This window comes from Saimiri boliviensis, chromosome 8, assembly GCF_048565385.1.
Source record: "Saimiri boliviensis isolate mSaiBol1 chromosome 8, mSaiBol1.pri, whole genome shotgun sequence".
Taxonomy (NCBI): domain Eukaryota; kingdom Metazoa; phylum Chordata; class Mammalia; order Primates; family Cebidae; genus Saimiri; species Saimiri boliviensis.
In genome coordinates this window covers 31,605,466-31,632,435 of record NC_133456.1, presented here as the reverse complement: position 1 = coordinate 31,632,435, position 26,970 = coordinate 31,605,466, and the positions used below count along the sequence as shown (strand labels likewise).

The 26,970-nt window shown below is 37.3% G+C and overlaps 1 protein-coding gene across 3 annotated transcripts in view; it reads right to left on the bottom strand.

Moving 5' to 3' along the window:
- GSK3B (glycogen synthase kinase 3 beta) overlaps window positions 1-26,970 on the bottom strand; it is a 234,256-nt gene that overhangs the window by 87,641 nt on the left and 119,645 nt on the right. For all 3 annotated transcript variants that reach the window (XM_003935408.4, XM_003935407.4, XM_074404309.1), the window contains exons 5-6: window positions 12,064-12,194; window positions 7,184-7,290 (exon numbers count right to left, since the gene is read on the bottom strand). In XM_003935408.4, the coding sequence (XP_003935457.1) occupies window positions 7,184-7,290; window positions 12,064-12,194 (238 nt within the window). The remainder of the gene's footprint in view (window positions 1-7,183; window positions 7,291-12,063; window positions 12,195-26,970) is intronic.

Below are 26,970 nucleotides of genomic sequence, written 5' to 3'. Positions count from 1 at the left end.
GCCACCGCGCCCGGCCCACAATCTTTACATATTAGTAGGTACTTACAGAGGAGCAGCAAGGAAAGGTTCACTCTTTCAAAGATACTGGACTTTAAGTCAATGCAAATTCTGAGGAACATTTTTAAGACTTTAAATGGTTGATTTTTACATTCAAGGATGACTGACAGAAAAATGTACTTAAATATATTATCTTTTTTAAATAAAAAGGAATAGCAATGATAGAGGAATATATTTTATTTCATAAATTATAAAAATAATTCACTTTTAAGTCAAAGTGAAAAACCTCAATCCCAAGAGAACACTCTAAAAATTAACTCAATATACTTCTAAAATACTTTAAAATATACATCTTGGTTTACCCAGGATAGTTATGGTTTATATACTGTCCTGGGGCAATTATTAGTAATACCCTCTTTTTCTCTCAAAAGTATTACCAGATTAGAAGATAAATTGTACAGTCACTCTATTTTAACGCCCACTATTAAGACTTCCTTCAAGAAAAGGCTGCTTTTTCGCTTCCAGATTTCTGAGATTCCTAGGTTTTTAATGTACCAACACTTGAGTGCTTTAGGGAGACGAGTATGAATCACTGCTGGGCTTTACTACCTACCAGTAGGGAAGGAGAAGAAGGAACAGTAAACGGTATGGAGACAACAAAAATTTAAAAGGTCCAATGTAGTGAAATGTACTCTCAAGAGGGACTGAAAATCACTGCTCCAGTGACTACTTTTTTTGACCTAGAAAAATGACATGGGTATTCACTTAACAAACTCAAGTTGATTTTATCCAGTCCTAAGTTAATAAATAAGACATCTATTCTGCAAACATAGACCAAGAGTCCTATTTAATATATCAGGAAACTGCTAAATGAAGCAAATATGAATATTCCTAGGGAATCTTTACTCTAAGACAATAGTAATACTGTTATAGTCAAGTGAAAAGATGTATCTCCTTATTTATGTAAATGCTTATTTTAATCTAAGTTTAAAAATATCCCTTTACCTAGTTAGAAAGATGGAATCCAATATGCACTCAACTTTTTTCCTCTCTAACATGGAATGATTCGTCTTAGAACACAAGGTTGAAAAAATTGTAGGGGAGTCATTATGCCTTCATAAAAAATAACAGGAAATACTTTCTTAGGCAAGATTTAGCTACAAATATGGAAGACAAAAAGTAAAATATCAAGGAATACTCTTGTATAGTAGTTACCACAGAGGATCGATACTCAAAAGATTCAGGTAACAACTATACTAGCAGCCTTCAATTTATGTATATCAGTCAAGTTAGTAAAAACCAGTTATTTATCAATCACTTTCTGGATGACATCAAAATCTCTTCTGTTCTTACTTCAGAGAACAAATGGATGAAATTCTCCAAACAGAACAAAATTTCAACTTAATAGAAGGTACCAAAAAAATAAAAGTAGTGCTTTGGCACACTGAATTTTAGTTAGTTGGGGTTAAAGCCAGAATAACATTTTGCTTCATACTTAAGTTCACGTTAAAGTGATCTTTCAAGACCATGTAGTTTAACACAATTATTTCATAGATAAGAAAATTAAGGTAGGATAGAGATAAATACTTGCCCAAGGTAAAACTACTGGGCAGTAGAGGTAGGCCTGAAATCATTCGCAATTCCCAGTCAAGACAGCACTCTTCTGAATAACTGTTTCACTGTTACAGAATAACAGATTCTTCAAGGGTGTGTCTGCAAGTTCAGTTCCTTGTTCTAAGGAAGACTTTTGCTCTCATTCTGCCATTTCTCAGTAAGACAATATAAGCAGAGACATCAGCTTTCCCTCTGGCTGTATTTAAATATGACAATAATCTAGTCAGAACCAGCTACTCTTTCATTTCAAACATTACTGTTAAAAACATTTTAAAATTAACTATATTAGTATACCTTTTGGGAGGGTCTGTTTAAAAATACTACAATCTTAAGAGGCAAGTATCCTAAGTCTATAATGGGAGGCCAAACCTAGGCTTGTTAGGGTTCAAAAGGCTCCCATTTATATAAGTGTTCCTTAATGTGTGAGATGATATAGTGACTTTTTGAGATGAATCAAACTGCCTTTATTTTAGGTGTTTCTGGCACAACTCATACCAGTATCTTATATATAATCAGTATTATATATTTGTTTTTTATTTATTTATTTATTTTTGAGTCAGAGTTTCGCTCTTGTTATCCAGGCTGGAGTGCAATGGTGCGATCTCGGCTCACCACAACCTCCGCCTCCTGGGTTCAGGCAATTCTCCTGCCTCAGCCTCCTGAGTAGCTGAGATTACAGGCACATGCCACCATGCCCAGCTAATTTTTTGTATTTTTAGTAGAGACGGGGTTTCACCATGTTGACCAGTATGGTCTCGATCTCTTGATCTCGTGATCCACCTGCCTTGGCCTCTCAAAGTGCTGGGATTACAGGCTTAAGCCACTGCGCCCGGCCAGTATTATATATTTGAATAAAATGTAAAGCAGTTGGAAAATCCAATGATTCAGCCCTAAAGACAAGTGGCTGAAATTTGCTCTTGGGGAGAGTCAAGTTTAAAAATGCCACAAAAAGAGTAACACCTTAAATTTCTACAGTATTTTCACTAACATTTTATTTAAGCCTCATAGCCACTCGGCAAAGTGGAACTGTCAGTAATTTCCACTTTACTCCAACAGCGACCTGACATTCATACCCAGCTCCATCACAAGCAAAATATTCTTTGTATTATTTCTCGTCTTTCCATTCACATATGCCATGTACCACAGCCATAATGAGACTCTGAGAATTATACGCACATACATACACAAGTAATTATGCTCTTTACCCTCTAGTAAAGCAGATTTCAAAGTGTGGTCTACAGAGGACACTTTGTACTCTTTGTACCTGGGTTCTCTAGACATTTTTAGATGTCCCAGAAGGCAAAATTCTTTTCATAAGAATATACCTCCACTGGGTTAACATTTGTAACTGAGGGTACAAAGCAAACAGTGGGTAAAACTGCTGGCCTCTTGGCACAAATCAAAATGTGCTTTGGCATTTTGCCATTTGGCAAAATAAAAATGACAATGTGTTTCTGATTAGGGTGTTTGCTTATATCAGAGAATTTCTATCAAAAAGACAAAAAATTGTCACGAGGTCTTTTTTCTTTTGTTGCTGGTGTTTTGTTTTGAGAGGGGGGAGTCTCATTCTGTCACCCAATGGAGTGCAGTGGTGTAATCTCAGCTCACTGCAATCTCTGTCCCCTGGGCTCAAGTCATCCTCCCACCTCAGTCTCCCAAGTAGCTGGGACGACAGATGCACATCACCATTCCTGGCTAATTTTTGGTAGAGACAGGTTTTTGCCATATTGCTCAGGATGGTCTCAAACTCCTAAGTTCAAGTGATCTGCCCACTTCAGTCTACCAAAGTGCTGGGATTACAGATGTGTGCCACTGCACCAGGCCAGGTCTGTTTTATTGTTTGTTTGTTTTAGTTTTCTGTTACTGTGGGGATTTTATTTCAGACTAAGGAATTCTCTTCAGAAATAATATATAAGAGTAAAATAAATTTGGATTCCACTTGGACACCTAGCTTAAAGTTGCTCCTTGTTTGTTAGCTTCCTATTCATGTCCAGTCGATCATGCTCTCTCTCTGTTCACTCCTGGCTAGTGGGCTAAAATGGAGTAAAAGAGAAGGTCAATGACGAGAAAAGCTAATAATCTCTATTCAGTTCCTTCTATCACTAAACATCTTGGGTGAAGACTTCTACAGAATCAGTGAGTTTAGCAAAACTACTAATGATTTAAGCTGATTTTATAGAAATAACAGAGATAGCATGAAAGACATGAAAGAAATGTCAGCAATATGGTCATACTATCATTTTCATTATTAGCTTAATGAAATAACATTATTGATAAATTCTCCAACTAGTGTAAGCAGGCTCAGAAGAATTTCAGGAGTATTTTAAATAAGAAAAATTTTTTAAAGTATACTTAGAATTAATTTAAATTTTTAATGTAAAAACTATTAGCTTTATAATTCTAATAGTCCAAGGAAGAAAACAGAATAGTAGGTATATGTTAAATTCTAAAAAGTAAAATTTGAAAAATTCTATACAGTCATATGTCAAAGATGTTGAGGAATTGGTTTCAAACCACTAAAGTAAGACACAATAAAGCAGGTCTCACAAATTTTCTGGTATCCCAGTGCGTATAAAAGATACGTTCACTCTATACTTTAAGTAGTAACTTTTACGACAGAATTCTATCTAAAAAAAATGTACATACATTAATTTAAAAACACTTTATTACTTAAAAAAAAAGTGCTAATGATCATCTGAGTCTTTAAAAAAGTCTCTAAAAAAAATCTTTTTGCTGGTAGAGGGTCCTGCCTTGATGTTGATGGCTGCCGACTGATCAGGGTGGCAGTTGCCGAAGGCTGGGACGTGGCTGAAGTAATTTCTTAAAGTAACAATGACGTGTGCCATATCAATTGACTCTTCCCTTCATGTAAGATTTCTCTGTAGTATGAGATGCTCTTTGATAGCATTTTACCCACAGTAGAACTACTTTCAAAATGGGAGTCAGTCCTCTCAACTCCTGTTGCTGCTTTATCAACTACAATTATGTAATATTCTAAATCCTCTGTTGTCATTTCTACAATATTCACAGCATCTTAACTGGGAGTAGATTCCACCTTAAGAAACTACCTTCTTTGCTCATCCATAAGAGAAGCAAATTGTCTACGTTTTATCATGAAATTGCAGCAGTTCAGTCACATTTTCAGACTCCATTTCTAATTCCATTTCTCTTGCTATTTCCACAACATCTGCAGAGACTTTTTTCACTGAAGTTTAGAACACCTCAAGGTCATCCGTGAGGCTTGGAATCAACTTCTTCCAAAATCTTGTTCATACTATTTGGACCCACTCTTATGAATCACAAATGTTCTTAACACCTAGAATGGGGAATCCTTTCCAGAAGATTTATAATTGACTTTGCCAGATCCATCACTGTAATCATTATCTACGGCAGCTACAGCCTTACATTTATTTCTCAACCTTTGGGTGACCAGTTGCACTGTCAATAAGCAGTAATATTTTGAAAGGAATATTTCTCTCTGGAGCAGTAGGTCTCAGCAGTAGGCTTCAAATATTCAGTAAACCATGCTATAAACAGATATGCTGTCATTTATTCACTGTTCCTCCATTTATGGAGCACAGGCAAAGTACATTTAGCATCATTCTTAAGGGCCCTAGGATTTTTGGAATGGTAAATGAGCACTGGCTTCCACTTAAAGTCACCAGCTGCATTAGCTCCTAACGAGAGAGTCAACCTGTCCTTAGAAGCTTTGAAGCCAGGCACTGTCCCTTCTCTCTACAGGAAGCCTTTCATCTTTAGGAAATCTAGAGATTAAAGTCCTAAACGACATCTTCTTCCAATAAAGTATAAAGCTATTCGGTCTCCATTAAAACTCTGATGTTTAATGTAGCCACCTTCATCAATGATCTTAGTTAGATCTTCTAGATAACTTGCTGCAGCTTCTACATCAGCACTTGCTGTTTGCCTTGCACTTTTATGGCATGGTGTAGCTTTTCCTGTAAACCTCATGAAATAACCTCTGCTACCTTTACGCTTTTCTTGGGTAGCTTCCTCACCTCTCTCAGTCTTCACAGAATTGAGGGAAGTGCAGGCCTCACTCAGGGTTAGGCTTTGGCTCAAGTGAATATTGTGGTTCGTTTGATCTATCCAAACCACTAAAACTTTCTCTGTAACAGCAATAAGGCTGTTTTACTTTCTTATCATTCATCTGTTCACTGGAGTAGCAGTTAATTTCCTTTAAGAACTTTTCATTTGTGGTCACAACTTGGCTAACTGGCACAAGAGGCTTAGGTTTTGGCCTGTCTCAACTTTCCACATACCTTCCTCACTAAGCTTAATCATTTCTAGGTTTTGATTTAAACTGAGAGATGTACTACTCTACTTTTCACTTGAACACTTAGAGGCAAATGCAGAGTTATTAACTGGCCTAATTTCAGTATTGTTGTCTCTCAGGAAATAGAGAGGCCTGAGGAGAGAGAGAGAGAGAGATGGGGAATGGCCAGCTAGCAGAATAATCGTAACATACACACCACTGATCGATTAAGTTTGCTGTCTTACATTGTTGTGGTTTGTGACAACCAGAAATAATTACAACATAAAAACCACTGATCACAAATCACCATAGCAGATACAATAATACAAAAGTCTGGAATGTTGCAATAGTTACCGAAATGTGACACAAACACATGATGACACAAAGACATGAAGTGAGCACATGTTCTTATAAAAATAGTGCAGGCAGACTTGCTTGACTCAGAGTGGATACAAATCTTCAATTGGTTTTATAAAAAAAAAAAAGGGGCCGGGCACGGTGGCTCAAGCCTGTAGTCCCAGCACTTTGGGAGGCCGAGGCGGGTGGATCACGAGGTCAAGAGATCGAGACCAACCTGGTCAACATGGTGAAACCCCGTCTCTACTAAAAAATACAAAAAATTAGCTGGGCATGGTGGTGCGTGCCTATAATCCCAGCTACTCAGGAGGCTGAGGCGGGAGAATTGCCTGACCCCAGGAGGCGGAGGTTGCAGTGAGCCGAGATCGCGCCATTGCACTCCAGCCTGGGTAACAAGAGCAAAAACTCCGTCTCAAAAAAAAAAAAAAAAAAAAAAAAAAAAAAAAAAAAAGCCGGGCGCGGTGGCTCAAGCCTGTAATCCCAGCACTTTGGGAGGCCGAGGCGGGTGGATCACGAGGTCAAGAGATCGAGACCATCCTGGTCAACATAGTGAAACCCCGTCTCTAATAAAAAAAATACAAAAAAAATTAGCTGGGCATGGTGGCGCGTGCCTGTAATCCCAGCTACTCAGGAGGCTGAGGCAGGAGAATTGCCTGAGCCCAGGAGGCGGAGGTTGCGGTGAGCTGAGATCGCGCCATTGCACTCCAGCCTGGGTAACAAGAGCGAAACTCCGTCTCAAAAAAAAAAAAAAAAAGCAGTACCTGAAAAGGCAATAAAATGAGGTATGCCTGTACATGTTTGCATCTCAAGCTTTAAGAAAAAAACATTATATGATATACCCATCTTTCAATGGAAATGAAAAGTACAGATCAGTAATACTAAATTATTAAAATCAAGATGTAATTAATAATCACAAACATTATATTTAGATTCAGTACTTACCTATACTAGAGGTATAATCAGTGGCTCCAAAGATCAACTCTGGTGCCCTATAGTACCGAGAACAGATATACGAAACATTGGGTTCTCCTCGGACCAGCTGCTTTGCACTAACAGAAAAAAAATAAATAAATAAAAAGCAGAAATTCTTTAAATTTAAATCTTAAAAGAACCCAGACTGCTACCCTTTCACGGTATCAAATGATTTTCTAAGATTCACATCATCTGAATCATATGATATAGGAAAAAGAAAATGTAAACTGTAACTATCTCTTTCAAAAGAAATTTATAGTTTTAACACCTTGTTCTGCAAAAAAAGAAAAGCAATTTTTAAAGAAAGCATTGTTCCCCTAAGGAAGAAGGCACCAAAAGCAAAAAAGGATGTGTTGAATTTCTTCTGATCCTCTATTCTCCAAATTCCACCTCTAAAATACTAAGAAGCAAGGGCAGAAAAGATGTACCTCCCCCACCAAAAAGCATGATAATAGATTCTAAGAATGAATACTCCTTACCCAATATATTTTGTTAAAAAGGGCAAGAAATTGGTCACTGTCTTGCATTTTGACTTCTGACTCAGGGTAAATATTTCAAGGTTTATATGCTGAGTCTATTTTTCCACATCTTGGTCAGTTTATTAACTGCATAAACGTTTATTATCCAAAAAAATTATAAACAGACAAGCCCTTCAACTTCAGGGCAGAAATGATTCACAGCTTATGAATTCTAACTCTGCTATATTAAGTTTAATTGTGTGTTTTCTTATTCTAATTTTCCTACTAAATTACTTTGTAGCCAAGTATTTTAAACATCAAAGTATAATAAATTACAACTACTTTCTTTTGAGATGTTGCTCAAGATAATCCAAAGACAGAATAAAATAAACTGAAGAAGCTAGCTATTCTGACATACAGTAATAATAAAGATAAATATAGGGAAAAATGTAACAAAATCAAAACAGTAAAACAGTAAGTGCCCCAAAAACAGGTAAGAAAATACTGAGGTAGAGGTACTGGAAAAGCAGGGTAAAGACAGACAAACGTAGCCACAAGGATTTCAACGACTGGGCTTTCTTTTCTTCCATTTATTTCTAGTCAATGATAACTCTAACCTTAACTTGTTTTTCCTTCATCACCAGTTTTGAAGTTTGTTTTTTAACCCTCTACCCAAGTACTGACATACAATAACCATTTCATAAATTAATAAAATACTAATCCCTGTTTTTAGGCTGCATGAAAATTATGACATTTAGTTTTCAGCATAATTGATAGGAGACCATTATCTTCTAAAGGGCATTTTTAAATTAGTAAGATGGATTCCAATTATGTTCAGAAAACTCACTACAAGACAAAATGTTAGTACCCAAGCTTTGTAGCCTAAAGATTTTTCACTACTTGATGGAGCTACAAAAATGCAGCCTCCTCTCTTACAGAGGCTGGTTTTAACTCCTTGCCCAATACTGTGATCACATCTAGCTTTGGTACCTAAATACCTCAACTAGTCCTTTGGCTACTTTTAGGCCCCATTTCAACTAGTAAAAAATAACTATGAAGAGAGTAATAGGCTGTGTGTGGTGGCTCATACCTGTAATCCCAGCACTTTGGGAGGCCGAGGCAAGCAGATCACTTGAGGTCAGGAGGTGGAGACCAGCCTGGCCAACACAGTGAAACCCTGCCTCTACTAAAACTACAAAAAAAAAAAATTAGCCGGGCATGGTGGTGCATGCCTGTAATACCAGCTACTTGGGAGACTGAGACAAAAGAATCACTTGAACCAGGGAGTTGGGGGTTGCAGTGAGCCGAGATTACACCACTGCACTCTAGCCTGGTGATAGAGCAAGAATCCCTCTGAGGGGAAAAAAAAAAAAGAGAGAGTAATAGTATTTTGTTCAAATTACCAATCTGATATGTAAACTCCAAAGTGTTTCTCAAACTCTATCTGGCCAAACCAATTTTGTTAAAAACAAAAAAATCAGATGGTTTATAAAAATGAGCTATCAAACAAGTAAAATCCCTCTTCCAAATTTATTAGAATAAAGCTATCTTATGTCCCAAGAGAATGGGCTGCACCAAGTGTTTTGGCACTACCATGAGAATAGAAGCTCTTCTAACCTTGGTGTCTCACTGTCTTTTTACAGTTCCTACAAAGTCAGTCACTCTCAATGGGGAAGACACCCTGTTAACAATAAAACAAATCTAATTTGGCCAGTTTTTCCTATAGACAAGTAGCAGTGCTTCGTTTCAAACATCAAATAAGAGTTTTATTATCTTTCACTCTTCTTAAAAATAGTTCAGAGGGCCAGGGGCGGTGGCTCATGCCTGTAATTCCAGGACTTTGGGAGGCTTAGGCAGGTGGATCACCAGAGGTCAGGTGTTTGAGACCAGCCTGCCAATATGGTGAAACCCCGTCTCTACTAAAATTACAAAAACTAGCAGAGCATGGTGGCATGTGCCTATAATCCCAGCTACTTGGGAAGATGAGGCAGGAAAATCACTTGAACTCAGGAGGCAGAGGTTGCAGTGAGCCGATATCAGGCCACTGCACTCCAGACTGGGAAAAAGAGTGAAACTCTGTCTCAATAAATAAATAAATAATTTTAAAAAATTTAAAAAAAAAAATAGTTCAGGGAACAGAGTCATGGCCTGCAAAGTGAGTTGGATCCTGTAACAGGTCATCTGAAATTAGGAAACAGTAAAACAAGTATGGTCTGAAAGAGGACACGTTGTGAGACTAAGAAAATGTAACTCATGACAGAACAGATTTGCTTATTTTTTTTAAGGATCTGTCTCAAGAGAAGCCTGTAGAAAACATATCTTATGTTAATCCCCAAATTTAAACTGTAAGTTGATGTAAAACTATTACAAAGGGATAGGAACATAGGTATCAACAAGTGTGGGACAATATGTAATTAACAGAGCTATGATAAAAGAAAGAATTTGTAACAAGGATGAAAAAATTAAATTGGAGAGAATCCAAATTATGTAGATTTCGTCTTAGGGACCATGAGGAGAGAGATGAGGTGATTATACCAGTGAGAAAGTAGCAGGGTAAATGCCTGAGTTACATGGGAATATAGGCTTGACTACATGTTTAAAGGTTAGGTAACAGAAGAACAAAGCACTGAAAACTGAAAAGGCAAAGAATAAAGTTTTATTACAAACTCACAGAGTAAGTATTACCAAGAAATGAGTTTTTAAAAGCAGAAGGTTTGTTGGAATTGCAGCAAAACAATGTAGAATAAAAGGTTAAATTATAGAGTAAAATGAAGAAAACAGTGCTAGTAGAACTTTTATCTCATCTCTGAATTGACGTTAACTGTGAAGTTAAAAAGATACACAGTAATGTATAATATTTTTAAAAATTTTAGTAGTTACTGAAAAATCAGTATATATACATAGTATACATTCAAACAATACTAAAATACAATCAACGAAAAAGGGAGTTTCCCAACTATATTATATTCCCAAAGTTTCCCTTCTCAAGCAATCAAATGTCATGGATTACGCATCATTTCAGAAACAAGCCACACATGTATTTGTACATACAGTTACACTCTGTATGTTTTTAAAACATAAAGGTGGCAAACAATACATATACTCTTGATCTTGCTTTCTTCATTTAATATTTCCTAGAGATCATTCCCTTTCAGTTCACAGAGAGCTGCCTCATTCTTTTTCATGGTTGCATGTATTACTCTGTATGTATCATAATTTATTTAGCCATTTTCCTACTAACAGATGTTTATAAATACTATAATAAAAATCCCACTCTCTCTCCTCCCGCCGCCCAAGATGCCTAAAGGAAAGAAGGCCAAGGGGAAGAAGGTGGCTCCAGCCCCTGCTGTCATGAAGAATCAGGAGGCTAAGAAAGTGGTAAATCCCCTGTTTGAGAAAAGGCCTAAGAATTTTGGCACTGGACAGGACATCCAGCCCAAAAAAGACCTCATCCGCTTTGTGAAATGGCCCGGCTATATCAAATTGCAGCGGCAGAGAGCCATGCTCAATAAGCTGCTGAAAGTGCCTCCTGCAATTAACCAGTTCACCCAGGCCCTGGACTGCAAAACAGCTACTCAGCTGCTTAAGCTGGCCCACAAGTAGAGACCAGAGACAAAGCAAAAGAAGAAGCAGAGGCTGTTGGCCTAGGCCGAGAAGAAAGCTGCTGGGAAAGGGGACATCTCCACTAAGAGACCACCTGTCCTTCGAGCAGGAGATAACACCATCACCACCTGGGTGGAAAACGAGAAAGCTCAGCTGGTAGTGACTGCACACGACGTGGATCCCATTGAGCTGGCTGTCTTCTTGTCCGCCCTGTGTTGTAAAATGGAAGTCCCTTACTGCATTATCAAGGGGATAGCAAGACTGGGATGTCTAGTCCACAGGAAGACCTGCACCACTGTCGCCTTTACACAGGTTAACTTGGAAGAGAAGGCACTTTGGCTAAGCTGGTGGAAGCTATCAGGATCAATTACAATGACAGATATGATGAGATCTGCCGGGGAGGCATGTCCTGGGTCCCAAGTCTGTGGCTCGTATTGCCAAGCTCGAAAAGGCAAAGGCTAAAGAACTTGCCACTAAACTGGGTTAAGTGTACACTGTTGAGTTTTCTGTACATAAAAATAATTAAAACAATACAAATTTTCCTTCCAAAATAAAAATCCCTATATATACACAATATTTTGTCAATGTGTATTTCTAATGAAATAATTCCTAAAAGTTAAATTGTTCAATGAAGGAGTATATGCATTTATAAATATGACACAAAATAATAAAACTCTCACAGCTGCACTAGTTTACACTTCTTGAGTAAGAATTACAGTATTTAGGCTGATATTGCAAAAGGAATAGATTTAAAAGAGCACAGTAGGGGGAGGAGAGACAATGGCTTACCTTCCAAAGTCACAGAGTTTTAATACGGCTGTATCAGGATCCAACAAGAGGTTCTGTGGTTTAATATCCCGATGGCAGATTCCAAAGGAATGGATATAGGCTAAACTTCGAAACAGCTGATACATATACAACTGGAATACAGAGTAGAAATTAATTAAATACTTCCTATCTTAAACAAATCAGAATCCTTAGGCAGTCAGTAAAGTAACAGATTCTCAGAAAAGAACAGGTGCAATGCTATGAATTACTGGCACTCAAACTTCCTTTCACAAGTTTCATGTCATTTCTATATTAATTAGCTATTTGTATATGAATTAGTTAAAGTGTCACTAACCATATACACTATTTGCACCATTCTGTATAACGTAAAAATGAAAAATTTACAATGTGCTTTATAACTTTTAATTTTACTAACATCTCACGTTACAAGCCTGCTAAGATAGGCTTTTATTTAAAACACAAACGAAAAGCTCAAAGAGGCATCCTAAATCACGACTAATAAGTAACTTTGGGCCAGAAACCGTATCTTCTGATTTTTAAGCTCATGCTGCTTTCTAGTATAGCACTGCTCAATGTAAACGTATTTCCAAAGTGTCATCTTCAGAATCATATTTTTCTGAGATGTTAGCCTCCAAGGTGATTGATACAGTGCTAAGGAAACTTACGTGGACAGAGAAAACCTATAATCACTGCTCTATGAAGACATTAATAACCCTCTTAGTAGCATCACAATTCTTCCTGTTAATATCCTTCAGGAAAAGCATACTTTAAAATAATGACATTGAAAAAAAGATGCCTACTGACATCATCTTAAAAAAGGAAGACTTTCTCAATTTTATTACCAAAAAGACAAACTGAGAAACTGGGTCACGTGGAAGAAAGAATCAGACTCTTAACTGAAGAGAGAGAGAGAAACTGCATGGAGAAAGAGTATAATTTAAACCGTCTGGTTATCTCAAGGTTAGTGTTCTGCTTCACTTTTAATCTTTTCTGGCTGTTTACCTTCTGACCTCTACCCCAAAGTTACACCATAGACCAAATTTTTGAAATGATTCAAACCATCTTAAGATAACAAATACCTTAGTGAAGAAAACAATTTAAAAAAAGATAGTAAGAAGTCTAATGAAGCATTGGCATATGGCACAATGTTTAAAAGCTATTGCTGGCTGGGCGCAGTAGCTCGCGCCTGCGCCTGTAATCCCAGCACTTTGGGAGGCCGGGGTGGGTGGATCACGAGGCCAGGAGATCAGGACCATCCGTGCCAACATGGTGAAACCCCATCTCTACTAAAAATACAAAAAAATTAGCTGGGTGTGGCGGTACATGCCTGTAGTCCCAGCTACTAGAGAGGCTGAGGCAAGAGAATTGCTTGAACCCAGGAGACGGAGATACTGAGGCCAAGATCACACCATTGCACTACAGCCTGGGCGACAGTGCAAGATTCCGTCTCAAAAACAAAGCTACTACTAAGGCTTAGGTTAATTAAGGTTAACATGAAACCTACTTTCCTTCAAAGAAGCATCGTGAAAACTGCAGACAGCTGAATTTTAGTACATCCTTGATATAAATATGAAATATAGCTGGAAAAGTTTAAGTCTTCTTTAAAACGATGCATGATGCAAACTGTACAGATAAGATCTTTAATAAGGTCAGCACTTTGCCAACAAAGTTAAAATTAAGGCATTTAGGTATGTATATAATTTTTTTTTAAAAAAACTTCACACTTCTATTATTGCACCATCATTCACAAAATCCATTTCTAAGAACTAAAGATTACTTTGGGCGTTTAATTCATTACCACTGAAAAGATAACCTCCCATAAGAAACTGAGTTCATAGTATAAACTTACTAAAAGAAGAGATTTTACTGTGCCAGGGTAGTAATGTCTAGGTCAGCAAGAATCAGTGAAAACAAGTTTGTTTTTTCTTTTTTAAAGCTTAAGAGTTGAAATGAGGTTAATTTTAAGACGTTTTTTACTGTATCCTTTCATCAGAAAGATCTATCTTCGCTGTTTTGAAAAGTTTATATAGGAAAGTCAAGATAAAGAATGAAATATGCAGTATCATATATTTGTTCTTTCACTTTGTAAAAGTGTATTTATAAGAAAGCTGAAAGGCTCTCTAGACTAGAAAGATAGCAAAAACAATGAGAAAAACAACTTATGTGCTGGTCACTGTACTAACTGTTTAATGTGTATTATTTCACTTACTCCTTATAGTAACATTATGTAACAGGTACTAATATTATTACCATTTTAAATATAAAATAACTGAGGCACAGAGAGATTAACGAACTTGCTCAATATCACACACACATACAATATTCTGTAGTGGTTTGAGTAAAGTACTTCTCTTTTCATTACTATTTATTTTGTCGTATTTTATTAAACAAAAGTGTAAAAATATAATCATTAAATAGCTTGGTGGAGGCTGGGCGTGGTAGCTCACACCTGTAATCCTAGCGCTTTGGGAGGCCAAGACTGGTGGATTGTCTGAGCTCAAGAGACGGGACCACCCTGGGGGCAACATAGTGAAACCCTGTCTCTACCAAAATACAAAAAATGAGTGAAGCTTGGTGGTGCATGCCTGCAATGCCAGCTACTTAGAAAGATGAAGCTGGAGAACTGCTTGAACCCATGAGACAGAGGTTGCAGTGAGCTGAGATTGTAGCCACTGCACTCCAGCCTGAGCCACAGAGCGAGATTCTGGCTCAAAAAGAAAAAAAGAGAGACCAAAAAAGCTTGGCGGCTAAATAAAAGACTAGAATGATTAATTCTTAGGAACTCAAATATAATTAACACATTTTGAAATATAACAGATTTAACATGTACTAAGTGCCAAACCAAGAAAAGCATTTCTGCCTCTTTATTTAATTCTTGCAACCAATCTGTGGGATACGCATTATCCCCATTTTTACAGAAGATATTGAGGCTCAATGAACACAATTTTTGAAAAGTTTTTCATTTTATTCAAAGTTGGTACAGAATTGTTAACATTTTCATAAAATAATTACTATACTTCGGTTAGAGGACACAATGGCACAAAAAAAAAAATGTACTTTGCAATTGAACACAATTTGAACACAGAAAGTTATATGTAACTTAAATCCAGTGCCCTCTTCTCTGTGCCATATCTAAATAATATAATAAAACAATAGAATACATGTTAAAACAAGTAATAACAATTTTGTTTATAATTCAAAAAATGCACCCAACTCTCTTGTGTAATCAGATCCCGTCCTTAAACATGTCTTTTCAATTAAAAAAAAAGTTCACAACAATGATCTGTCAGTTATCTGTTTTAGAGTTGCATTTTAAAACCCATTTGGTTCTGAAATACACTCATGAGAAAAGCAAAGGTGCTCAAAAAGTTGTCTTTTTTAATATCATATTTAAAGTTCTGGCGTACATGTGCAGAACATGTAGGTTACACAGGTATACAAGTACCATGGTGACTGGCTACATCTATCACCCCGTCATCTACATTAGGTATTTCTCCTAATGCTATTCCCTCCCCTAGTCCCCCAAACCCTGACAGTCCCCAGTATGTGATGTTCCCCTCCCTGTGTCCATGTGTTCTCATTGTTCAACTTCCATTTATGAGTGAGAACATGCAGTGCTTAGTTTTCTGTTATTGTGTTAGTATGCAGAGAATGATGGTTTCCAGCTTCATCCATGTCCCTGCAAAGGACATGAACTCACACTGTTTTATGGCTGCATAGTATTCCATAATGTGTATGTCCCATATTTTCTTTATCCAGTATACCACTGATGCGTATTTGGGTTGGTTCCAAGTCTTTGCTATTGCAAATAGTGCTGCAATAAACATATGTGTGCATATGTCTTTATAATAGAAAGATTTATAATTCTATGGGTATATGCCCAGTAATGGGATTGATGGGTCAAATGGTATTTCTGGTTCTAGATCCTTGAGGAATCACCATGCTGAGTTCCTACGGTTGAACTAATTTACACTCCCACCAACAATGTACAAGTGTTTCTATTTCTCCACATCCTCTCCAGCATCTGTTGTTTCCTAACTTTTTAATGATCACCATTCTAACTGGTGTGAGATGGTATCTCAATATGGTTTTAATTTGCATTTCTCGAATGATCAGTGATGATGAGCTTCTTTTCATGATTTTTGGCTGCATAGATGTCTCCTTTTGAGAACTGTCTGTTCATATCCTTCACCCACTTTTTGATGGGGTTGCTTGATGTTTCCCAGTAAGTTTAAGTTCTTTGTAGATTTTAGATATTAGTCCCTTGTCAGATGGGTAGAATGCAAAAATTTTCTACCATTTTGTAGGTTGCCTGTTCACTCTGATGATAGTTTCTTTTGCTGTGCATAAGCTCTTTAGTCTGATTAGAACCCAATTGTCAATTTTGGCTTTTGTTGCCATTGCTTTGGTGTTTTAATGAAGTCTTTGCCCATGCCTATGTCCTGAATGGTATTGCCTAGGTTTTCTTCTAGGGTTTTTGTGGTTTTTAGGTCTTATGTTTAGATCTTTAATCTATCTTGAGTTAATTTTTGTGTAAGGTGTAAGGAAGGGGTCCAGTTTCAGCACATGGCTAGCCAGTTTTCACAACACCATTTATTAAACAGGGAATCCTTTCTCTATTGCTTGTTTTTGTGAGGTTTGTCAAAGATCAGATAGTTGTAGGTGTGTGGCATTATATCTGAGGCCTCTGTTCTGTTCTGCTGGTCTATATATCTGTTTTGGTACCAGTACCATGCTATTTTGGTTACTGTAGCCTTGTAGTATAGTTTGCAGTCAGGTAGCGTGATGCCTCCAGCTTTTTTTTTTTTTTTTTTTTTCCTTAGAATTGTCTTGTGGGCTGCTTTTTTTTTGGTTCCATATGAAATTTAAGGTGGTATTTTTCCAATTCTGTGAAGAAAATCAAAGGTAGCTTGGTGGGGATAGCATTGAAACAATAGATTACTTTGGGCATTATGGCCATTTTCACAATATTGATTCTTCCTATCCACGAGCATGGAATGTTATTCCATTTATTTGTGTCCTCTCTCACTTCCTTGAACAGTGGTTTGTAGTTCTCCTTGAAGAAGTCCTTCACATCCTTTGTAAGTTGTGTTCCTAGGTATTTAATTCTCTTTTTAGCAATTGTGAATGGGTGTTCACTCATGATTTGGCTGTTTGTCTGTTACTGGTGTATAGGAATCCTTGTGATTTTTGCATACTTATTTTGTATCCTGAGACTCTGCTGAAGTTGCTTATCAGCCTAAGGAGATTTTCGGCTGAGACGATGGAGTTTTCTAAATATACGTCATGTAGTCTGCAAACAGAGGCAACCTGACTTCCTCTTTACCTATTTGAATACCCTTTACTTCTTTATCTTGCCTGATTGCCCTGGCCAGAACTTCCAATACTATGTTGAGTAGGAGAGGTGAAAGAGGGAATCCTTGTCTTGTGCCAGTTTTCAAAGGGAATACTTGCAGTTTTTGCCCATTCAGTATGATATTGGCTGTGGGTTTGTCATAAATATCTCTTTTTTGAGATAAATTCCATCAATATATAGTTTATTGAGAGTTTTTAGCATGAAGGGTTGCTGAATTTTGTTGAAGACCTTCTCTGCATCTATTGAGATAATCATGTAGTTTTTGTCTTTAGTTCTCTTTAAATGATGAATTATGTTTATTGATTTGTGTCTGTTGAACCAGCCTTGCATCCCAGGGATGAAGCCGACTTGATTGTGATGGATAAGCTTCTTGATGTGCTGTTGGATATGGTTTGTCAGTATTTTTGATTTTTGCATTATAGTTCATCAGCTATATTGGCCTGAAATTTTCTTTTATGGTTGTGTCTCTGCCAGGTTTTGCTATTGGGATGATGTTTGCCTCATAAAATGAGTTAGGGAGGATTCCCTCTTTTTGGATTGTTTGGAATAGTTTCAGAAGGAATGGTATCAGCTCTTCTTTGTACCTCTGGTAGAATTTGGCTGTGAAACCATCTGGTCCTAGACTTTTTTGGTTGGTAGGCTATTGACTGCTGCCTCAATTTCAGACCTTGTTATTGGTCTATTCAAGGATTTGACTTCTTCTTGGTTTATTCTTGGGAGAGTGTAAATGTTCAGGAATTTATCCATTTCTTCTAGATTTTCTGAATTATTTGTGTAGAGGTGTTTACAGTATCCTCTGATGGTAGTTTCCATTTCTATGGGATCAGTGGTGATATCACCTTTATCATTTTTTATTGCAGCTATTTGATTCTTCTCTCTTTTCTTCATTAGTCTGGATAGTGGTCTTATCTATTTTGTTGATCTTTTCAAAAAACCAGTTCCTGGATTCACTGATTTTTTTGAAGAGTTTTTTGAGTCTCTCCTTCAGTTCTACTCTAATCTTAAGTTATTTCTTGTTTTCTGCTGGCTTCTGAATTTGTTTGTTATTGCTCCTCTAGTTCTTTCAATAGTGACATTAGAATGTCAATTTTAAATCTTTCTTGCTTTCTCTGTTGGGCATGCAGTGCTATAAATTTCCCTCTACACACTGCTTTAGATGTGTCCCAGAGATTCTTGTAGGCTGTGTCTTCATTCTCATTGGTTTCAAAGAACATCTTAATTTCTGCCTTCATTTTGTTATTTACCCAATAGTAATATAGGAGCAGGTTGTTCAGTTTCCAATGTAGTTGTGAGGTTTGAGTGAGTTTCTTAATCCTGAATTCTAATTTGATTGCCCTGTGGTCTGACAAACTGTTATGATTTTCGTTCTTTTGCACTTACTGAGGAGTGTTTTACTTCCAATTATGTGGTCAGTTTTAGAACATGTATGATGTGGTACTGAGAAGAATATATATTCTGTTGATTTGGGGTGGACAGTTCTATTATATGTCTATTAGGTCTGCTTGGTCCAGAACTGAGTTCAAGTCCTGGATATCCTTGTTAATTTTCTGTTTTGTTGATCTGTCTAATAAAGTCTCCCTCTATTATTGTGTGGGAGTCTAAGTCTCTTCGTAGGTCTCTAAGAACTTGCTTTATGAATCTGGGTGCTCCTGTATTGGGTGTATATATACTTAGAATAGTTAGCTGTTCTTGTTGCTGATCCCTTTACCATTATGTAATGCCCTTGTTTCTCTTGATCTTTGATGGTTTAAAGTCTGTTTTATCGGACTATGATTGCAACCCCTGCTTTTTTCTGCTTTCCATTTGCTTGGTAAATCTTCCTCCATTCCCATTATTTTGAGCCTATGTGTGTCTCTGCATGTGATATGTGTCTCCCAAATACAGCACACTGATGGGTCTTGACTCTTCATCCAATTTGCCAGTCTGTGTCTTTTAATTGAGGCATTTAGCCCATTTACATTTAAGGTTAATACTGTTATGTGTGAATCTCATCCTGCCATTATGATACTAGTTGGTTATTCTGCCCATTAGTTGATGCAATTTCTTCCTAGCATTGATGGTCCTTATCATTTGGTACATTTTTGCAGTGGCTAGTACTGGTTGTTCCTTTGCATGTTTGATGCTTTCTTTAGGAGCTCTTGTATGGCAGGCCTGGTGGTGACAAAACCTCTAAGCATTGGCTTTTCTGTAAAGGATTTTATTTCTCCTTAGCTTATGAAGCTTAGTTGGGATGGATATTAAATTCTGGGTTGGAAATTCTTTTCTCTAAGAATGCTGAATATTGGCCCCACTCTCTTCTGGCTTGTTGGGTTTCAGCCGAGATCCACTGCGAATCTGATGGTCTTCCTTTGTAGGTAACTGACCTTTCTTGTGGCTGCCCTTAGCATTTTTTCCTTCATTTCAACCTTGGTGAATCTGACAATTATGTGTCTTGGGGTTGCTCTTCTAAAGCAGTAGCTCTGTTGTGTTCTCTGTATTTCCTAAATTTGAATGCTGGCCTGCCATGCTAGGTTGGGGAAGTTCTCCTGGATAATATCCTGAAGAGTGTATTTAACTCGGTTTCATTTTCCTCTTCATTTTCAGGTATACTGATCAAATGTAGATTTGGTCTTTTCACATAATCCCATATTTATAGAGGCTTTTTTCATTTCTTTTCACTCTTTTTTCTCTACTCTTGTGTTCTTGCTTTATTTCAAGAACACAAGATTAGAGAAAAAAGTGAAAAAATATCAAGTTGATCTTCAATCTCTGATTATCTTTTATTCTGTTTGATGGATTTGGCTACTGAAACTTGTGTATGCTTCACGAAGTTCTCGTGCTGTGTTTTCCACACAAGTTTCAATTTATCAAACTCATTCTCCATTCAGTTTTGTTCCACGCTGGTGAGGAGCTATGATCCCTTAAAAGAGAAGAGGCATTCTGGTTTTTGGAGTTTTCAGCCTTTTTGCACCAGTTTCTTCCTGTCTTCATGGGTTTATCTTCCTTTGGTCTTTGAGGTCAGTGACCTTTGGATAGGGTCACTGAGTGGACATCCTTTTTGTTGATGTTGAAATTATTTCTTTCTGTTTGTTAGTTTTCCTTCTAACGGTCAACGCCCTTTGCTGCAGGTCTGCTGGAGTTTACTGGAGATCCACTCCAGATGCTGCTTGCCTGGCAATCACCAGCAGAGACTGCAGAACAGCAAAGACTGCTGCCGTTCATTCTTCTGGTAGCTTCGTCTCAGAGGTATACCTGCCAGATGCCAGCCAGAGGTCTCCTGTACGAAGTATCTGTCAGCCCCTACTGGGAAGTGTCTCCTAGTCAGGAAACACGAAGGTCAGGGAGCAACTTGAGGAGGCAGTCTGTCCCTTATCAGAGCTAGAACGCTTTGTTGGGAAATCCGTTCCTCTCTTCAGAGCTGCCAGGCAGGGATGTTTAGGTCTGCTGAACTGGTACCCACTACTGCCCCTTTTCCCAAGTGTTCTGTCCCAGGAAGGTGGGGGCTTTATGTATATGTCCCTGATGGGATACTATCTTTTTTCAGAGATGCTCTGCTCAGCCAGGACATCTATTGAGACAGTCCCTGCAGCTGCTGAGGTGTGTTGGGCTCCCCCAGTTCAGATTTTCTGGCAGCTTTGCTTACACTGTGGGGCTGAAACTGTCAACTTGAGCCTCAGCAATGCCAGACACCCCTCCCCACCACCGAGCTCAAATGACCCTGGTCGAGGTCAGACTGCTGTGTTGGCTATGAGAATTTCAAGCCAGTGGACCTTAGCTTCCTGGTCTTCATGAGGGTGGGACCCGCCGAGCCAGACCACTTGACTCCCTGGCTTCAGCCCCCTTTCCAGGGGAGTGAACAGTTCTCTCTCAGTGGCATTCCAGGTGCAAGCAAGACACCTAGGGTATGAAAAAAAACTACTGTGGGTAGCACGATTTCTGCCCAACAGCTGCCCAATTTTGTGCTGGAAAATCAGGGCCCTGGTGGTTCTGTAGGTACTAGAGAGAATCTGGTCTGCGGGTTGTGAAGACCATGGGAAAAGCGCAGTATCTGGGCTGGAGTGCAGGAAACAGTCCCTAATGGCTTCCCTTGGCTAGGAGAGGGAGTTCCCCAACCTCTTGCACTTTCTGGGTGAGGTGATGCCCCACCCTGCTTTGGCTTGCTCTCCTTGTGTTGCACCCACTGTCCAAACAGTCCCAATGAGATGAACCAGGTACCTCAGATGGAAATGTAGAAATGATCCGCATTCTGAGTCAATCTTGCTGAGAACTGTGCACTGGAGCCCTTCCTGTTTAGCCATCTTGCCCAGTGCTCAAAAAGTTTTTAACCTGTGTGTTACTCACAGAACATACTCAACTCTCCCAGAAAAAGTAAAAAGCCATTATAAAGAAATACAGTTGCCATCCTGCTAACATGTGTATCAAACAAGTCCTTATCAGATGATGAAGTTCATGAATGCAACAGTTATTTGCATTTACTACTTTTATATCCTTCTCACAATCTAACATTTGTTATACAAGAGGATTACAATAAAACTATGTAGAATGATTACGTAAAGGAGATCAACTCGTAACTCATCAATTCCAGACACTGTTTTTATCTTTTCAGACCTTTAACAGATCTATGTCCCCAAAGAACAATGCCCAGAGCCAATAGATCTGGCCTCTGAAAGAGCTGTGGTTATATTTAAAAAAAAAAAAAAAAAGCATCCCTTTTCCCACAACGGGGAGAAGAGAGTGCTAGATCTCCCTCTCTGAATGCCAACTTAAGTATGTACAATGACATTATTTTCTATTTTAAAATACAGGATGCCAGATATCTAGCTCAAATATTTGCTGGCAAAAATACAGTAAGTGCACATGGTTGTTTACTAAATAACTCTTTTTAATAGCAAAACCCCCCAAAAAACCTCAACAACAAAAAAACAAGGGGAAAACAATATGTGGATTAATAGGTCACTGGATGAATAAACTAGAATACAGCCACATGATGAAGTAATATGGTAGCCATAAAGAAGGTGATACACATACACACGCAAAAACATGGACTCAATGTGTACTTTATGTAACCATTTATATAAAAGAGGGTAAAAATGAATAATTTCATGTTTGCTTATTTTTTTAAATGGTAGGATAAATTAAGAACATTTTTAAAAATACTGGTGAAGAAAAAGAACAGAAGAGAGGGAACAGAGATAAATGCTGACCTTTGAACATACCTTGTTTTCTTGATCTTGCTTTGAACTATGTATATTTTACATTAATTTTAAAGCAAATTTTATTTAAAAATTTAGAAAACCACAATCTATAATAAAAGTTAACTGAAATAAACAAATGCTTAATGGAGCATAATCACACAGAGAGAAATTATTCAATTTTTTTGACGTGGAGACTCACTCTGCTACCCAGGCTGGAGTGCAGTGACACAATCTTGTCTTACTACAACCTCCGCCTCCCAGGTTCAAGTGAATCTCCTGCCTCAGCCTCCCGAGTAGCTAGGATTACAAGTGTGCTCTAGCATGTCTGGCTAATTTTTGTATTTTTAGTAGAGGTGGGGTTTTGCCATGTTGGCCAGGCTGATCTCAAGTACTGACCTCAGGTGATCTGCATGTGTCAGCCTTCCAAAATGATGGATTACAGGCATTAGCCACCATGACAGGCCTCAATGTTTCTTTAGAATAGAGAAATTTGACTGTTCATCTCTAATGGGATCTAAGGGGTAAAATCAAGTTGTGCTTAGATCTTAAATTACTTTTACCTGGTGGTGGCAGTGTTAGAATTGTTATTCTCAGATGGTTATGTAGGGTGCTGGGTAGAATAAGTTATTAATTATACTGCTATCATTGAGAAATAAAATTTTCAATGTAAGAGAAAGGAAATACAAATATAAGATTATTACAGTTAAGTAAAAATTCATCAATTTTATTTGGAAGCATCAATATGAACTCATGGTGTATTTATGTTTGGAAAAAAAAGAAGATGGATTACATTGGAGAAAATTACCCATATTATTTCCTAGCTCTATTCACTAAAAAGACTCAGAAACAGTAACCAACCCTGTGACAATTAGCACCTCTAGCATCCAGACTGTGGTCTCTAAATACCACCTCCCACTCAAAGAACAAAATCTTCTTGAAGTAAAGGCTGATTCTAAGTCTGGGAAAGAAATGTGTAAGATGAACCTGGAATACTCTGTCATGTTAGAAAGCAAGAAAACTGTCAAATATTATTAAGACACACACAAGATACTTTAAAACAAACAACAAAACCCTCATTTGTTACCTATGGAGGATGCTATGGAACTAATCATTATAGATTTTGGTAAATAAAGGAAAGGGATCAAATACATTTCCTGCCTTTCTTATAGAAACTGTATCTAAGGGCACAAATAGGTCACATGGGAAAAATGCCTATGAAAGTATTCCAGCTTATAAATTAAGAAGAAATAATAACAGCAGAATATCAACATTTTGTAATCTTTAATGAATTAACGGATTTAGGCAGTGACCATCAATGGCTACTAACATCAGGAAAAGAAAGATACTATGTTCTTCCTTCAGAAAGCATTCAACACTACAAATGAAGTAGTTTTGACTCCTACCAAAAATATATTTAATTATCAGTTATCTAATCATCAACTTTCAGGAAATACAGAAGAGGAATATACTAACTACACTACAGAAATTCAGCAAAATCCAGACCAAGAAAGTAAAGGTCAAATGATCTGGTTTCCTTAGCAACAAAATTCAAGAGAGAGAAAAAGAGAACCCATGGATTAAAAGAAACATTAGCAGCGCATCAGCCAGTCTTAATACATAAACCTTAACTGAATGTCGATTCGAATAAAATAAACTTTAAAAAAAATTAAGGCCGGGCGCGGTGGCTCAAGCCTGCAATCCCAGCACTTTGGGAGGCTGAGGTGGGTGGATCACGAGGTCAAGAGATCGAGACCATCCTGGTCAACATGGTGAAACCCTGTCTCTACTAAAAATACAAAAAATTAGCTGGGCATGGTGGCGCGTGCCTATAATCCCAGCTACTCAGGAGGCTGAGGCAGGAGAATTGCCTGAACTCAGTAGGTGGAGGTTGTGGTGAGCCGAGATCGTGCCATTGCACTCCAGCCTGGGTAACAAGAGCGAAACTCCGTCTCAAAAAAAAAAAAGAAAAAAAAAAAATGATGTTGGCTGGATGAAGTGGCTCATGCCTGTAATCCCAGCACTTTGGGAGGCCGAGGTCGGTGATTAGCCTGAGGTTAGGAGTTAAAGACCAGTCTGGCAACATAGTCAAACCCCACCTCTAAAAAAATATTTTTTTAATAAAAAATAAAAATTAAAAAAATTATGTCACAGGCAAACATAAACTGGATATTTGACAACAGTAATGAATTATTATTTATTTGCATAGGTATGACAATGGTATTTTAATTACTTTTTACAAAGAAGATTGTGGTCAAGAGCAGTGGCTCACGCCTGTAATCCCAGCACTTTGGGAAGCCGAGTGGCTGGATCACTTGAGGTCAGGAGTTCAAGACCAGCCTGGTCAACATGGTGAAACCAGGTCTCCACAAGAAACTAAAAATTAGCCAGGCATGGTGGCATTTGCCTGTAATCCCAGCTACTTGGTAGGCTGAGGCAGGAGAATTGCTTGAACCCAGAGGGCAGAGGTTGCAGTGAGCTGAGATTGTGCCACTACATACAGCCTGGGTAGCAGAGTGAAACTTCTTCTCAAAAATAAACAAATAAATAAATAAGAACATCCATATCTCTACACACCCACACACACTCTCTATCTCTGTAATGCTTATATGTGAAAATAAAAGTATCTAGAATTTGCTTCAAAAAAGTAAAGGGAGTGCAGAGTAAAAAGTGGCATAGATAAAATAATTTTGGCTATGAATTGATAACTGTTGATGTTGTCTAATGGGTACATGGAGATTCACTCCTTTTATATATTCTTGAAATCTCCAATAATAAAAACAAAAGTTCAGAATGAGTAAAGATCCTGAAATAAGCAAAATTTCTGTAGACAGATATATGAAAAGAAAATCATCTGACATAGCTTAAGAAGTAGCGGAAAATATGTACTGTGTAAGCAGGGATTAATACAGATCATAAAGAGATAAGCAAATCTGGAGAGCAGTTTCAACAGAGCTATCATTATACTCCTGTTGTTTCTGAGAAGATTCTGCCAGTAAAAAAGAATATGATATTTCTAGCCTCTTAACTACTTCATAATACATATATTTTGTCTTGTTTTATAGTTACTTATGTCATTTTTTCTACTTATTAGAGTAATAAAATATTTTATTAGCTTCAGATTATTCTGCAATACTTTACCATTTACTGGCTGAATCAAAGAGGTGGAACAAAAAACTCGTCACTTTTAATCTATTATGAGGAGCTTCTATTACTTCTACTTTATAGCCTCCAAATGTTTTCTTATATGCTAAGCTCATCTTATGGGCCAAAATGCTACATTGTGGGCAGGAAAGAAATAAGTACAATTTTACCAACATGAAAGCTAAGCAGAGAATGGATCAGTGAGTTACTTGGAAGGATATAACTAATTTTTGGCCTCAAAACTAGGTCTTCAGGAACCAAATCTAGGTTTCTTCTGCTTCGTAAATGTGCCACCTCTCTGTACTAGTAATAAGAGACAGAGAATAGGCAGAACCAGATCATTATAATGTAAATTAAGCAGCTCAAAAAATTATTCTAGACTTAAGACAGTTCAAAGGAATGTACTGCTTTGCTAGTAATCTAGAATAGGACCTGCTATTCTAAAACCTGAATAAAGTACTATGGTAAAAAACTGTTTCTTTTAGTCTCCTACTATTATCAGTTCAACTACAACCTCAACCAAGTTTTGATAAGCCCAAATAAAATTATACTAAAATCAGAATTTAATTCCATGTACTAAATTCATCAGGAATTCTGGACTCCTTGCCAAAGTGATCTAGCTAACAAAAGTCCTTAAAGAACTTCTATTATTATTATTATTACTATTTTTGAGCTTATGCAAAATCTACCCAAAGAACTTCTATTATTAATATTAGTAATGCCTACCAAAAATATATTTATCGATTATCTAATCACCAACCTGCAGGAAATACAGATGACAGGGGAACATACTAACTACACTACAGAAATCCAGCAAAATCCAAACCAAGAAAGTATAGGTCAAATGATCTGATTTCTTAGCAACCAAGTTCACAAGAGAGAAAAAGAAAACCCATAGATTAAAAGAAACATTAAAGGCACATCAGCCAATAAAAGGTAATTCTTTTATTATTGTGAAGCTTAAATTTTTAACAATAAGACTTCCAAAACTCTAACCATAAGACATTTAGAGTCAATGCCATTTTATTTTCTAAAGTCATTTCCATAAAGGGTTAAATTTAAAAACTGTATTTAGATATCTGAACTTTCAAACAACTACTAGTTTTCACAACATCATAGTTAATAAAATAATGTTACTAATAATTAACTAAAACTTTAATAAAAATTATGCTAAATACCTAGCTATTCTGGCATGAGTTCTAGCAAATGAACAAGATGGCATTGATATTAGATACC